Raw genomic sequence first — 13,020 nt, 5'->3', positions numbered from 1 at the left:
CCCCGACTCTGTTTCTATGGCGCTCTGCCTTCGCAACACGGAGAAGCTGGAGAGCCTGATGTACATCTGCTGCTGGAGATGCGGAAATAGTAAATGGATTCAACTCTGTCCTTTTTGGCTCGCAATTAGCTACATTTGCTTTACAGTTTTTCCTCACATGATGTCGGACTTTGATTTAGTATTTTACAATAACTAAGGCTAATGCATAACGCCTCGTCAGCAGGGATGTAGCTAGTAATTAGAGTTACCCGGGTCGATAGGGCCCCCCTCCACCCTTTTCTGGGAAAAAACATTAGATGGCATGGCGAGCAAGCATATAAAAAGGTAAATAAATCCTGTGAGGATGGAAATGTTCACAATATTAGTGTTAATGTAATTAGTTGAAACACATGACACAGAATGCAATAAAAATATAAGTATTTAGGAAAATACAGATGTGTTGAAAGGTTCCAATAAACAACAGTGTGGAGACTACAGAATTTCATGATATGATGAGATTTAAAAAAATTGTAATGCTGAGTATGTTAACCACTAACACTTGAATCTAGAAAGTTGGCATTTTAGAGATTGCAAAATGCCCACTGCAGGATTTATCCACAAATATATAACTGTACATTGCAGTTCTTCTAATTGTTGATATATTTCATTTTATATTTCATTTTGAATATATTTCAAACACTTCCATTAAATGTCAACGTTATGTTCACCTGTAAACTCAATTTCCCAGCATATGCCAGCACTTTCAGATATACAGTAAGCACATATTTATGGTCAGATTCTGTCAAACAAACTACATTCCGGAAAATAAAATATCTGTAAAGTTTATAGCCAGTGTTAGCATGTCAAGCAATATGTGCTGATGGTGCATTTTGCCAAATTATCATTTTACATTAGTTAAATGCAAGTGTTCTCCTAATCTTGTTCTGGTAAAACAAAAAAAACCCCAAAAACATATATCATATTCTGTGCTAGTTATTATTTAATCATAGAGACATGTACATGGTAGCATTATGTTTGCTGTATAAACATTTCATGAAACCTTCAAAATGATGAAACTGTGGATTTTTGATAGTTTAAAGTTTAAAAGGTTTAAACTATTCCAATTATGCATGCTTTGGTATAATGAGGCAAAAGAAAGCACATGAGAGAACATGACCCTGACTTCCAACTGAACTGTCCAGCAGCAACACCTATATTTTAGTTGTGTTCATCCTCCAGATTTTTAACTGCACTTTGCTTTCCATTGTGTGTGTGTGTGTGTGTGTGTGTGTGTGTGTGTGTGTGTGTGTGTGTGTGTGTGTGTGTGTGTGTGTGTGTGTGTGTGTGTGTTAGCATGGATGTGGGCAGTGTGCAGTGCTTGGATGCTGCTCTATGCCTCCTCCGCAAATCCAGTGAGTTATGTAAGAACGCTAAAGAGTAGCCCATATGGTACTGTGAAAGTATTTATAAATATGTCTAATGCAATAGCAGCTTACTTGGTCAGTACTAATACTGTAAATACCTTAGCTTTTTAGATTTTATTACCTGCTTTTTTCCTTTGGTGTGTGTTTCAGGAGTGTAGTTTGAGACAGGATTTATTATATGTTCAAGGAAACAGCAAATTCATGCCACGTAAACCGGTGTGTCACAATGCAAAGGAGCCTTATAGTCTCTCTCTCTCTCTCTCTCTCTTTCTCTTTTTGTGCTTGTGTAGTGGTGATGGAAAAAAAGACACAGCCCAAGGGAACTTGTCAGTTGCATATTTAATCGAGTACTGATATGATAAAGCGGTGTTTTTTGATGCTATGTCTATACCAATTAATAATAACAATTCTCAAAACCAGAGAGAATTGTCTCTACCATCTCTTTCATTTCATGACAAAAGAAATTTCTTCGAGCAGACTGCATGTTGGGAACTTATCAACAAGGGATTAAATGTTCTTGCTCATTGAAGAATCATGGCAAATACTTCCACATTTGAAAACAATATTTCGACAATGCAATGAAAGCTGAAGCAGACACAACATCACACTGCCCTCAAGTGGTCCATCTGAACGGATGTACTGAGTTGTCTCAGTGATGAATAACAGTGATGAACAATATAATATTGTAAAAAAGTAACAAAACACAAAAGTGTACTGATATTGTAAAAAGTACACACACACACACACATATATGTGTGTGTGTGTGTGAGCTTGGAAAGTGGATGAGAGACCACCCGCGTGGGGTGAGAAGGGAGTTTTTGTTATATACACATACATACTATATATCTATATATATATATATATATAATATATATATATATATTATATATATCTCTCTCTCTCTCTCTCTCTCTCTATCTCTCTCTCTCTCTCTCTCTCTCTCTCTCCTCTCTCTCTCTCTCTCATCCCCTGTGTGTATCTCTCCTCTCTTCTCCCCCTCCGCGGTGGTCTCATCCCCTTTCCAAGCTTGGGTCCTCTACCAGAGGCCAGGGAGCTTGAGGGTTCTGCGCAGTTATCCTTGCTGTTCCTAGGACTGCACTTTTCTGGACTGAGATTTCGGATGTTTTTCCAGGATCTGTCGTAGCCACTCCTCCAGTTTGGGGGTCACTGCCCCAGTGCTCCGATCACCACAGGACCACTGTGGCCCTTCACCTTCCAAGCCTTCTCCAGTTGCTTCTCTGAGCCCTTGGTATTTCTCTAGTTTCTCATGTTCCTTTTTCCTGATGTTGCCATCGCTTGGTATTGCCACATCCACCACTATGGCTTTCTCTGCTCTTTTATCACCACCACAATGTCTGGTTGGTTCGCCATTACCATTCTGTCCGTCTGGATCTGGAAGTCCCCACAGGATCTTGGCTTCGCTCGTTCTCTACCACCTTGGGAGGTGTTTCCCACTTTGACCTTGGGGTTTCCAGTCCATACTCCTGCGCAGATGTTCCGTATACTATGCCAGCCACTTGGTTATGGCGTTCCATGTATGCTTGCCTGCCAGCATCTTACACCCTGCAGTATTGCTTGGACGTCTCTGGGGCCTCTTTGCACAGTCTACACCTTGGGTCTGTCTGGTGTGGTAGATCTGGGCCTCTATGGCTCTGGTGCTCAGGGCCTGCTCCTGTGCAGCTAGGATGAGTGCCTCTGTGCTGTCCTTCAGCCCAGCCCTTTCAAGCCATTGGTAGGATTTGTGAGATCAGCCACTTCAGTTATGTTCCGGTGGTACATCCCATGCAAGGGCTTGTCCTCCCATGATGGTCCGTCTTCCAGCATCTCATCCTCTGTTCTCCACTGCCTGAGACATTCACTCAGCACGTCATCTGTCGGGGCCTTATCCTTGATGTACTATGGGTCTTGGATGTTTCATCCTGGATAGTGGCTCTCACGCTCACTAGTCCACGGCCTCCTTCCTTGCGGCTAGCGTACAGTCTCAGGGTGCTGGATTTGGGGTGGAACCCCTCCATGCATTGTGAGGAGCTTTCGTGTCTTAACATCTGTGGTCTGTATCTCTTCCTTTGGCCACCTTATTATTCCGCAGGGTATCTGATCACTGGCAGAGCGTAGCTGTTTATTGCCCGGGATTTGTTCTTGCCATTGAGCTGGCTTCTTAGGACTTGCCTTACTCGTTCGGAGGGTATTTTGGCTGTTTGCCGCATTCCTTGTTGCCTGTTCAAGGTTGCGTTTTGCCTGTGGTATTCCAAGGTACTTGTAATTGTCCTCAATGTCGGCTATTGTTCCTTATGGGAGTGAGACCCCTTCTGTGTGGATTACCTTGCCTCTCTTTGTCACCATCCTCCCACATTTCTCGAGCCCCAATGACATCCCGATGTCCGAGCTGTAATCCTGGTGGGTGGGATCAGCGAGTCGATGTGTCTCGCTCACTCTTGGCGTACAGCTTGATGTCATCCATGTAGAGGAGGTGACTTATGGTGGCCCCGTTCCGGAGTCGGTATCCATAGCCAGTCTTGTTTATTATTTGGCTGAGGGGGTTCAGACCTATGCAGAACAGCAGTGGGGACAGTGCATCTCCTTGGTATATGCCACATTTGATGGATACTTGGCAAGTGGCTTCCCATTGGCTTCAAGGGTGGTTCTCCACAATCTCATCGAGTTTGCAATGAAGGCCCTTAGAGTTCTGTTGATGTTGTACAGCTCCAAGCATTCAGTGATCCATGTTGTGTGGCATTGAGTCATAGGCTTTCTTGTAGTCGATCCAGGCTGTGCACAGGTGGTGTGTCGCATTCTGCAGTCTTGGGCGACTGTTCTGTCTACCAGGAGTTGGTGTTTGGCTCCTCTGGTATCCTTACCAATGCCCTTCTGTGCTTCGCTCATGTATTGACTCATGTGCCCACTTATCTTAGCTGCGATGATGCCCGACATGAGCTTCCATGTTGTGGAGAGACAGGTTTATTGGCCGGTAGTTGGATGGGACTGTGCCCTTTGAGGGATCCTTCATTATCAGGATCGTTCGCCCTTCGGTTAGCCATTCAGGGTGAGTCCCTCCCTTAGCAGCTGGTTCATTTGTGCTGCCAGGCGCTCATGGATTGCAGTGAGCTTCTTTAGCCAGTAGGTGTGGATCATGTCAGGGCCAGGTGCTGTCCAGTTTTCATACCTGAGACTCTATGTTGGATGTCCTGCCACTGTGATAGTCACTGGATTCTGTTCAGGGAGGTTGCTGTGGTCTTCCCTCAGATCCACCAGCCACTGTGCATCACTGTTGTGTGACGCCTCCCTTTCCATATACCCTTCCAGTACTGTTCAGTTTCCAGCCTTGGTGGGTCTGCTCTGCTGTTATTACCCTGCCATTGAGAGTACACTTTCGCAGGTTGTGTTGCGAACAGCCGGTTTATTCGTCTGGCTTCGTTATCTCTGGTGTATCTCTTTAGGCGGCTGGCCAAGGCTTGTAGCCTTTGCTTGGCAAGTTTTCGAGTGCTTCAGGTATGGTCATCTGGTTGTACCTCTTGGGCATTGGTCTTTTCATTGCACCTCTCTGGGCCTCTGTCATTTGGCTCACTTCCCTCCGAGCTGCCTTGATTTTTGCCTCCAACCTTCGTTTCCATGGTGGGTATTTTTTCTCATGGCTCCCATGGTTGCTCTTATAGCCAAGCACCTCTAGGATCACTGATGCTGAAGCGTATATCAGCTCATTGGTTTCTGTGATTGTTGTGGTAGGGATCGCTCTCAATGCTGCATTCACATCTTCCATGAGACTTTCTGATGGAACTTCACTTAGCCGTTGTAGTGGGGTTCGGGGTTGCCTGTTCAATCTCGCCATGATCTTATCTTTCAGGTCAGTTGCTGCCTCGCTCAGCGTATCTGTGCTTATTGGGGCTTCGTACCCAATTTCCGGTTGGGGAGATGGTGAAACCTCCCCTCTGACCTGGCGTCCTGGCTCCCCCTTGCCGTAGCATTTGTGTTGTATCTCGTCAATCTCAAGTTGTGATAGCAGTTGCCGTTTGTGGATGTTGGAACACTGAGCTACTAGTTGCTTCGCCGTCAGCCTTGAATGTGGGTATATATATATATATACATACATACATACATACATACATACATACATACATACATACATACACACACACACACACACACACACACACACACACACACACACACACACATACACACTCTATTCTCACCCTCCGCGGGTGGTCTCATCCACTTTCCAAGCTCGGGTCCTCTACCAGAGGCCAGGGAGCTTGAGGGTTCTGCGCAGTATCCTTGCTGTTCCTAGGACTGCACTTTTCTGGACTGAGATTTCGGATGTTATTCCAGGGATCTGTCGTAGCCACTCCTCCAGTTTGGGGGTCACAGCCCCTAGTGCTCCGATCACCACAGGCACCACTGTGGCCTTCACCTTCCAAGCCTTCTCCAGTTCTTCTCTGAGCCCTTGGTATTTCTCTAGTTTCTCATGTTCCTTTTTCCTGATGTTGCCATCGCTTGGTATTGCTACATCTACCACTACGGCTGTCCTCTGCTCTTTATCCACCACCACATATCTGGTTGGTTCGCCATTACCATTCTGTCAGTCTGGATCTGGAAGTCCCACAGGATCTTGGCTTGCTCGTTCTCTACCACCTTGGGAGGTGTTTCCCACTTTGACCTTGGGGTTTCCAGTCCATACTGCACAGTCTACACCTTGGGTCTTGTCTGGTGTGGTAGATCTGGGCCTCTATTGCTCTGGTGCTCAGGGCCTGCTCCTGTGCAGCCAGGATGAGTGCCTCTGTGCTGTCCTTCAGTCCAGCCCTTTCAAGCCATTGGTAGGATTTGTTGAGATCAGCCACTTCAGTTATGTTCCGGTGGTACACCCCGTGTAAGGGCTTGTCCTCCCATGATGGTCCCTCTTCCAGCATCTCATCCTCTGTTCTCCACTGCCTGAGGCATTCACTCAGCACGTCATCTGTCGGGGCCTTATCCTTGATGTACTTATGGATCTTGGATGTTTCATCCTGGATAGTGGCTCTCACGCTCACTAGTCCTCGGCCTCCTTCCTTGCGGCTAGCGTACAGTCTCAGGGTGCTGGATTTGGGGTGAAACCCTCCATGCATGGTGAGGAGCTTTCGTGTCTTAACATCTGTGGTCTATATCTCTTCCTTTGGCCACCTTATTATTCCCATTTTTTTTTTAATTTATTTATTATACATAATACAGATGTATTGCAAATTGATATCGTATTTAGTGAACAATTTGAAATTCTAAATATATATATATTGGCATTAACAACATTGATGCTCAACGGCTATGCTTCTGCCCGAGGTTGTAAAGACAACTTGAACGCATCTAGGCAAAGCCCTTGTCCGGATTTTGTGGCTTTTGATTGGTCGAGCTGTTCGCCCATCAACTCGGAACCTCCCACACAACAGCGGCGTCAGGGAACAGGTTGGAAAGAGCAGGAGGTTTGTAGAATCATATACTGGATCCAGGTTGTCAGCGGACCTAAGACACAAGCTGGTGAGAATTTTATCAAGCTGTGTTTGTATGTAACAGTCCTTTATGTATTTATTACTCGCTACGTAGACAGACTTGCTTTTTGTTAGGTGAAGAATCAATCTGCGCATTCAATAGCTTTGCTACGGCAAGACTGTGTTGTGCGAGCTATCGCGTTAGTTTTTCTCCGAAAACGTTAGCTAACGTCTCAGAACGTGAAAAATTTACCAGTAACTGTAGTGTATATTAAAATTGATAATGTCTGTTTTTGAATTATATATTTGACATCCACAATTCTAGACTGTGGTTTCCTGAAACTCATGTTCGTATAATATACAGCACTTGGTATGGCCAAACTCTCTGTTAGCTTAGCTTTTCGAAGCTAACCAATGTCGTTAGTGTTAATAGTTAGCATTTCCAGTTCCTCTTAGTTGTATGCACACGTTGGCTGATTTAACGCAACGGTCCCTATAAATAGAAACTAGCAGAGGTGAGATGCTGTATTTACGTTTTTATATCCTTTTATGAGCTTGTATGGTTGCAAATGTCTGATTGTAGCTCACCCTTGTGCTTGTTCTTTGTTATTTTTGTATGAACTACCCTACATGTTTGTGCAACTGCTAAACTCCTGCCGTAAACAGCATTTTGGATATGGTTCCAAATATTAATTTAAATAAGTAGCTTGAGTAGTACTGTGTGTATTAATCGAATAATGCTGGTGGCCATACATAGTAAAGGATCATTGATTGGCCTGGTCAGGCGGCTTTCAGCAGTTGTTGCCATCTTTGCATTGTGGACTATCAGATAATTAAATATATTTATTGTTATTAGTAAATATTACATTGTTATATGTAATTGTTGTTATGCTGTCAGGCTATGTGTAAGTTCTGATTACAATAACTGTAAACATTTTAATATGACTGTTAATAATTATTTTGTCTGCAAATCGTACATGTTCTACAGTTGTAAGAATTGACTAATTTCTAAAAGAAAGTAAACGCTTCTCGTTCACTGCAGGAAGGTCTCAGCGCAGCGTGGGTGCCCAGGGATCCACTGCCTGAGTGTGGCGAGAGCAGCGGCCAAGACCCCAGAGACATGAACTACACCAAGGGTGGCCTGGTCATTTTCACCGCTAACTCGCACCCCTCTAGCCGCGAGCTGGGAAAAAGGATCTCAGAGTAAGTGCACAACTTGCTGGTGGCACATCTCCCGCACACTGCATTGAAAGCAGTAAAGAAGACAAAACTTGCTGATTTAGAAAAAATACCTTATTAGTTCTGCAGGAAAAGGTTTGTTGTGTTGCGTAAAAACAAGTAGCGGCATTCATATGAGAAACCAGAAGTGTGGTATTTACTTCTACTTCCTAGCTTGTACATGGCGTTTCATCCAAATTGCTGTATATAGATGTGCTGACACGTGTATCGCGTATACATGCATGCTGGAGCTGTACACTAGATAATGGCACAGCAACATAAAACCACTACATAAAGGATTTCCTGTAACTTAGTAACATTATCTGACTTCTTCTGAGTTACTAGCTAATGCTGGTTTGTCCTACTGTAGTAAAACACACTGAAGTAAACAAGCTATAAAGCAGGTGGTTAGTTCTTATTTGCTTATACTCAGGTTACTGAGTATACAACTTATGTTACACTTGTTTTTATGAAAACTGTGACTTTTAATAAGGATCTTGTTAAAGTTGAAACTCTGATTGGTGTCAAAAAGTAAGTATTGTGTTTTTATCAAGACAGAACATTTAATAAATTTTTTTAGGATAGCGAACGACAGGAGAACCTTTAACATTATTATCTATATGTATAATGTGTATATAAATGACACCACACTTTCTTTTTTAAAGGTGTATGTTCTTATGTTCTGTTCTTTAGAAATTAATACACATTGCTTGCTTCTGATATGAATGTTAACAGGCCTCAACAATAGTTAATTTCTAGTTGTGAAACTTAAAGACCATCACTCTCTCCTTGCCCCTCTCTCTCAGGAGGTTAGGGGTGGAGCTTGGCAAGGTGCAGGTATACCAAGAAGCTAATAGAGGTAAGATTATCTGATGTAAAAACTCCTTGTTCATGGGTAGATAATATATACTATATTGTAATGTATATATGATCACAATGTTATTAGAATTAAGTCGGAAATTGTAATGTTTGTTAAATCCTCTTTCTTCAGTCTCTAGATACAGGAATTTGTGAATTTGTAGTAGTCACATCAAATCATTGATCAGGTGTTCTGGCTATTTGTTTGTAGTTCAGTCAACATTGATTAACTGCAACATTAACACTAGCCCCAGGTTGTGGTTGACTATTTGTGTTACAGAAGAGGGGGACAGTGCAGGCCATGTGCTGACAGACTGCTGTTTCAGGAATGCTTTTCAGAGTGTCTGTGTTTGGAACATCTTATCACAGAGTATTAATGCGAAATAGACAAAACAAAGCACAAGTATTCAGAGGGATAAATATACTAAATGTGCAGCCATGTAAACCTGTGTTATACTGAAGTGCATAATCAAAGTTGATCAGTGACCAGCTTCAAATGGCATTAACTGTCCAACTTTCCCAAAACATTTGAACCGTGTCTCTAGTGAACATTTGGTTCTGACTGACATTTTTGGAATGCCAACATCTACAACTTCACACTGGAGGGGGATTCACACAAAGGACTCAACTGACAGGCTTTATAAAATTGGAGGGTGTGTGCAAATGAATGTGTCTGCAAGTTTTCCTTTTGCTCTCTTTCCCTCTCACGCTATATTTGTTTCCACAGAAACACGGGTACAAATCCAGGAGTCGGTACGAGGCAAAGATGTTTTTGTGATCCAGACGGTGTCCAAGTAAGGAATAATAATAATAATAATAATAATAATAATAATAATAATAATAATAATAATAATAATTATTATTATTATTATTATTATTATTATTATTATTATTATTATTATTATTATTATTATTATTATTATTATTATTATTATTATAACATGTTTTTATTTATAACATGTTTTCCAACATATATCCTCTCTATTTTTCTCCTGTAACAGGGATGTGAACACCACTATAATGGAGATGCTGATCATGGTGTACGCATGTAGGACATCATGTGCTAGAAGCATCACAGGCGTCCTCCCTTACTTCCCCTACAGCAAGCAGTGTAAGATGAGAAAGAGAGGCTCCATTGTCTCTAAACTCATTGCCTCGATGATGTGTAAAGCTGGTAAGTTGGAGAGGAATGTGTTATAAACTAGTCATGAAGTTTGCATGTGCTGTGTTTGCTGCTGTTGAATAAATTCTGTAAAATCTTTAAAACACTGATCATGGTTTACTATAGGTCTCACGCACCTGATCACCATGGACCTCCATCAGAAAGAGATTCAAGGCTTTTTCAACATCCCAGTGGACAATCTGAGAGCCTCACCTTTCCTGCTGCAGTACATACAGGAGGAGGTAACCACTTACACAATACAGCTTTCTAACGTTTGTCCTATAGCAACTTTGAGATGAGCTCAAAGCTGTTGTCACTGGTGTGTATTTGTGGTGTGTTTTGTGGTGTGTATAAAGTTAAACAACTTTGGATACTGTTGCTGGATCTGCTCTTTGTTTCTGCACACTCAGTAGTTATATATTTACTTACTTTACTTTACTATACTTTTTTAAAAGCTAAAGCTGTACAGATCTTCAGCTTTTGTTTGCTAAAGTGTGATTAGATATTATAGATAGTATAGTTAATGTTTCTAATCTGTGTATTTCATTTCCACACATCTCCAGATCCCTGACTATAGAAATGCTGTGATTGTAGCCAAATCCCCATCTTCAGCTAAAAGGTACGTAGGATCTGTTACTCAATATATATTTTAACCAGAATGTTAATTATAAATCTTTGTTATCTGGTCTCTGTTTTTTTCCCATGTGCACAGGGCACAGTCATTTGCTGAACGGTTGCGTCTGGGTATAGCAGTGATCCACGGAGAAGCTCAGGACGCAGAGTCTGACCAGGTAGATGGACGACATTCCCCGCCTACTGTCAAGACCACTGGAGCCATTCACCCCAGCATGGAGATACCATGTAATATACACACTCACTCACTAAAAGAAAAGGAGCCCTGTGAGAACTATGTTGTATAACAGAATATTCTGCGTACAGGTTGTTTACAAAAGCTTGTGCACTGGTATTTGTTCCTTCATTGTTGGAAATAATACATATTAGCGTTTTTAATTAGTGTAAACACAGCAAGTACTACTGCCTTCCTCTTTGTCTCTAGTGTTGATCCCAAAAGAGAAGCCTCCAATCACTGTGGTAGGAGATGTAGGAGGGCGCATCGCCATCATAGTGGTGAGAGCTAAACTGCTTGTCTGTAAGCTCTAATGTTTGTTTTGAAATCATTCAGGACACAACACAAAATACACAAGCCAATTATCTTGTGATTTTTGCCCTGTAGAGGCCGCCATGCCAAGGTTAGAGTTTGAAACAAATGTGTTTGTGCCATAGGATGATATCATCGACGATGTTGACAGTTTTGTGGCGGCGGCAGAGACGCTAAAAGAAAGGGGGGCCTACAAGATTTTTGTCATGGCAACACACGGTATCCTCTCTTCTGACGCCCCCAGGTTCATAGAAGAGTCTGCTATTGATGAGGTGAATGTCAGTGGCAGCAGCTCTCTAGTGTCATGTTCATACCTTTTCACCCACTCTTGATATTTATCCTCTTTTCTCCAGGTGGTGGTGACCAACACAATTCCCCACGAGCTGCAAAAGCTCCAGTGTCCAAAGATCAAGACAGTAGACATCAGCATGATCCTGTCAGAGGCCATTCGCCGCATTCATAACGGGGAGTCCATGTCGTACCTGTTTCGCAATATAGGCGTGGATGATTGAATAGCCTGACACACACGTGTACCACTTGCCTTGTTAGAAATCTCCGGAGACATGAATGAAAAACATATACACAAGATTCTGTTTCACCTGTGTAACACAATTGTAAAGACTAAGCCTTTCCTCTGAGTGCAGCTTAACATAGAAGGTGACTGAAAACAAACACACATGTTGGTTGAACACACTGACTTTTTGTCCTTAACGGACGACTGACTGTCTCCAGTGACCCTTGTCACTCAGGAAACACCTACCTTTTTTTCCTCCATTTCTGTACCTGTAGTTCGATTTTCATCTCCTCTACATTTTTCTGTGTTTTTGTGAAAATGAATGTTAATCTTCAATTTAAATGTGTTTGAACATACTTGTTAGCACTGAATGCTGGTTTCTGATATTAGTAAAAGAGATTGTACTGCTAGAGTGCCAGTGCCTTCTACAGGACAAACTCAACACACAGGCCTTCATTACTCTGCTACACAACTGTGTCTCAGCTCATGTTACTAACTCATAATGGCTATTACAATTAATCCAGGAATATGCAGGTTTCCATTTTGTTAGCTTGTGTAGCATCTCAGAGTTCATGTCATTTTTTATGTTGTGTGAAAACAATTGATTTAGACTCCTACCAATTAGCCACATGTCTGTGGTTGCCATAGCACACTGATGCTAATCTGGTGTCATATCTACTAATTGCTAAAGCTGAAGTGGAAGTAATACAGGAAATCCTCTCTCAGTCAACTTAATGGTCTGCTACCAATCCTTTATGGAATTACATCTGTGTAATATGTATTCATAAGTCATCCATATAATGCTGTGTGCCATTTTTTTCCTCATCGGATTTGATGTTTGTTCTTGCCACATATGAGCAGCTTCCTTACAGCTGGAGAGGTGTGTGTGAGGTACCATGCAGATCTGTCCAAAAACAAGTCACCGGTTTTACTGTCTGGTCAAAAGTAGACAGTCATAATAATTTAGAAATATGTAATTTAATCTCATTACATAATTTGGAAACCTATATCAGAAACAAACTCCAACTAAGGCTGTTAGAAGTGTAATCTGAAATGTATTAAGTAAAACTTGACTGAAGCGGGTCTTTGTCACTTTACCAGACATGTTCCAAGACTGTTTTGTATTTATTTTCAGCAAGAAATAAGAATAAAGATCACCTAAGAAAAAGTATATGTTGTTTTATAGCTTTATATTTGGTTAAGATTTTTATATTAAAAATTCCTTACAGAAATACTTTTTTAAAGAATTATTA

The 13,020-nt window shown here is 41.9% G+C and overlaps 1 protein-coding gene across 5 annotated transcripts; it reads left to right on the top strand.

Moving 5' to 3' along the window:
• Positions 1-6,667: 6,667 nt before the first annotated feature.
• On the top strand, positions 6,668-12,938 carry prpsap2 (phosphoribosyl pyrophosphate synthetase-associated protein 2). 5 transcript variants are annotated; one of them, XM_029158204.1, is made up of 11 exons: positions 6,668-6,934; positions 7,899-8,059; positions 8,881-8,933; positions 9,660-9,726; positions 9,934-10,106; positions 10,221-10,336; positions 10,658-10,713; positions 10,807-10,955; positions 11,152-11,222; positions 11,379-11,525; positions 11,607-12,938. In XM_029158204.1, the coding sequence occupies exons 1-11, from the start codon at positions 6,683-6,685 to the stop codon at positions 11,763-11,765; spliced, it is 1,404 nt and encodes a 467-aa protein (XP_029014037.1). In that variant the 5' UTR covers positions 6,668-6,682; the 3' UTR covers positions 11,766-12,938. The 5 variants fall into 5 exon arrangements, with proteins under 5 accessions (XP_029014037.1, XP_029014036.1, XP_029014034.1 ...); XM_029158203.3 differs by having other exon boundaries at positions 6,733-6,905; XM_029158201.3 differs by having other exon boundaries at positions 6,825-6,930.
• The last annotated feature ends 82 nt before the right edge of the window (positions 12,939-13,020 follow it).

The sequence above is a fragment of the Betta splendens genome, chromosome 8 (assembly GCF_900634795.4).
Source record: "Betta splendens chromosome 8, fBetSpl5.4, whole genome shotgun sequence".
Classification (NCBI taxonomy): domain Eukaryota; kingdom Metazoa; phylum Chordata; class Actinopteri; order Anabantiformes; family Osphronemidae; genus Betta; species Betta splendens.
Note: the sequence above shows the minus strand (reverse complement) of the source record. Positions and strands in the feature narration are given on the sequence as shown.

What these genes read in the sequence shown, in the direction of transcription:
- prpsap2 (XM_029158204.1), top strand. Translation starts at nt 6,683, where the DNA reads ATGCTCAACGGCTATGCTTCTGCCCGAGGTTGTAAAGACAACTTGAAC. An exon ending in ATACCAAGAAGCTAATAGAG is followed by an intron (nt 8,934 to 9,659) that starts GTAAGATTATCT and finishes TTGTTTCCACAG; the next exon opens with AAACACGGGTACAAATCCAG. An exon ending in TCCCCATCTTCAGCTAAAAG is followed by an intron (nt 10,714 to 10,806) that starts GTACGTAGGATC and finishes CCATGTGCACAG; the next exon opens with GGCACAGTCATTTGCTGAAC.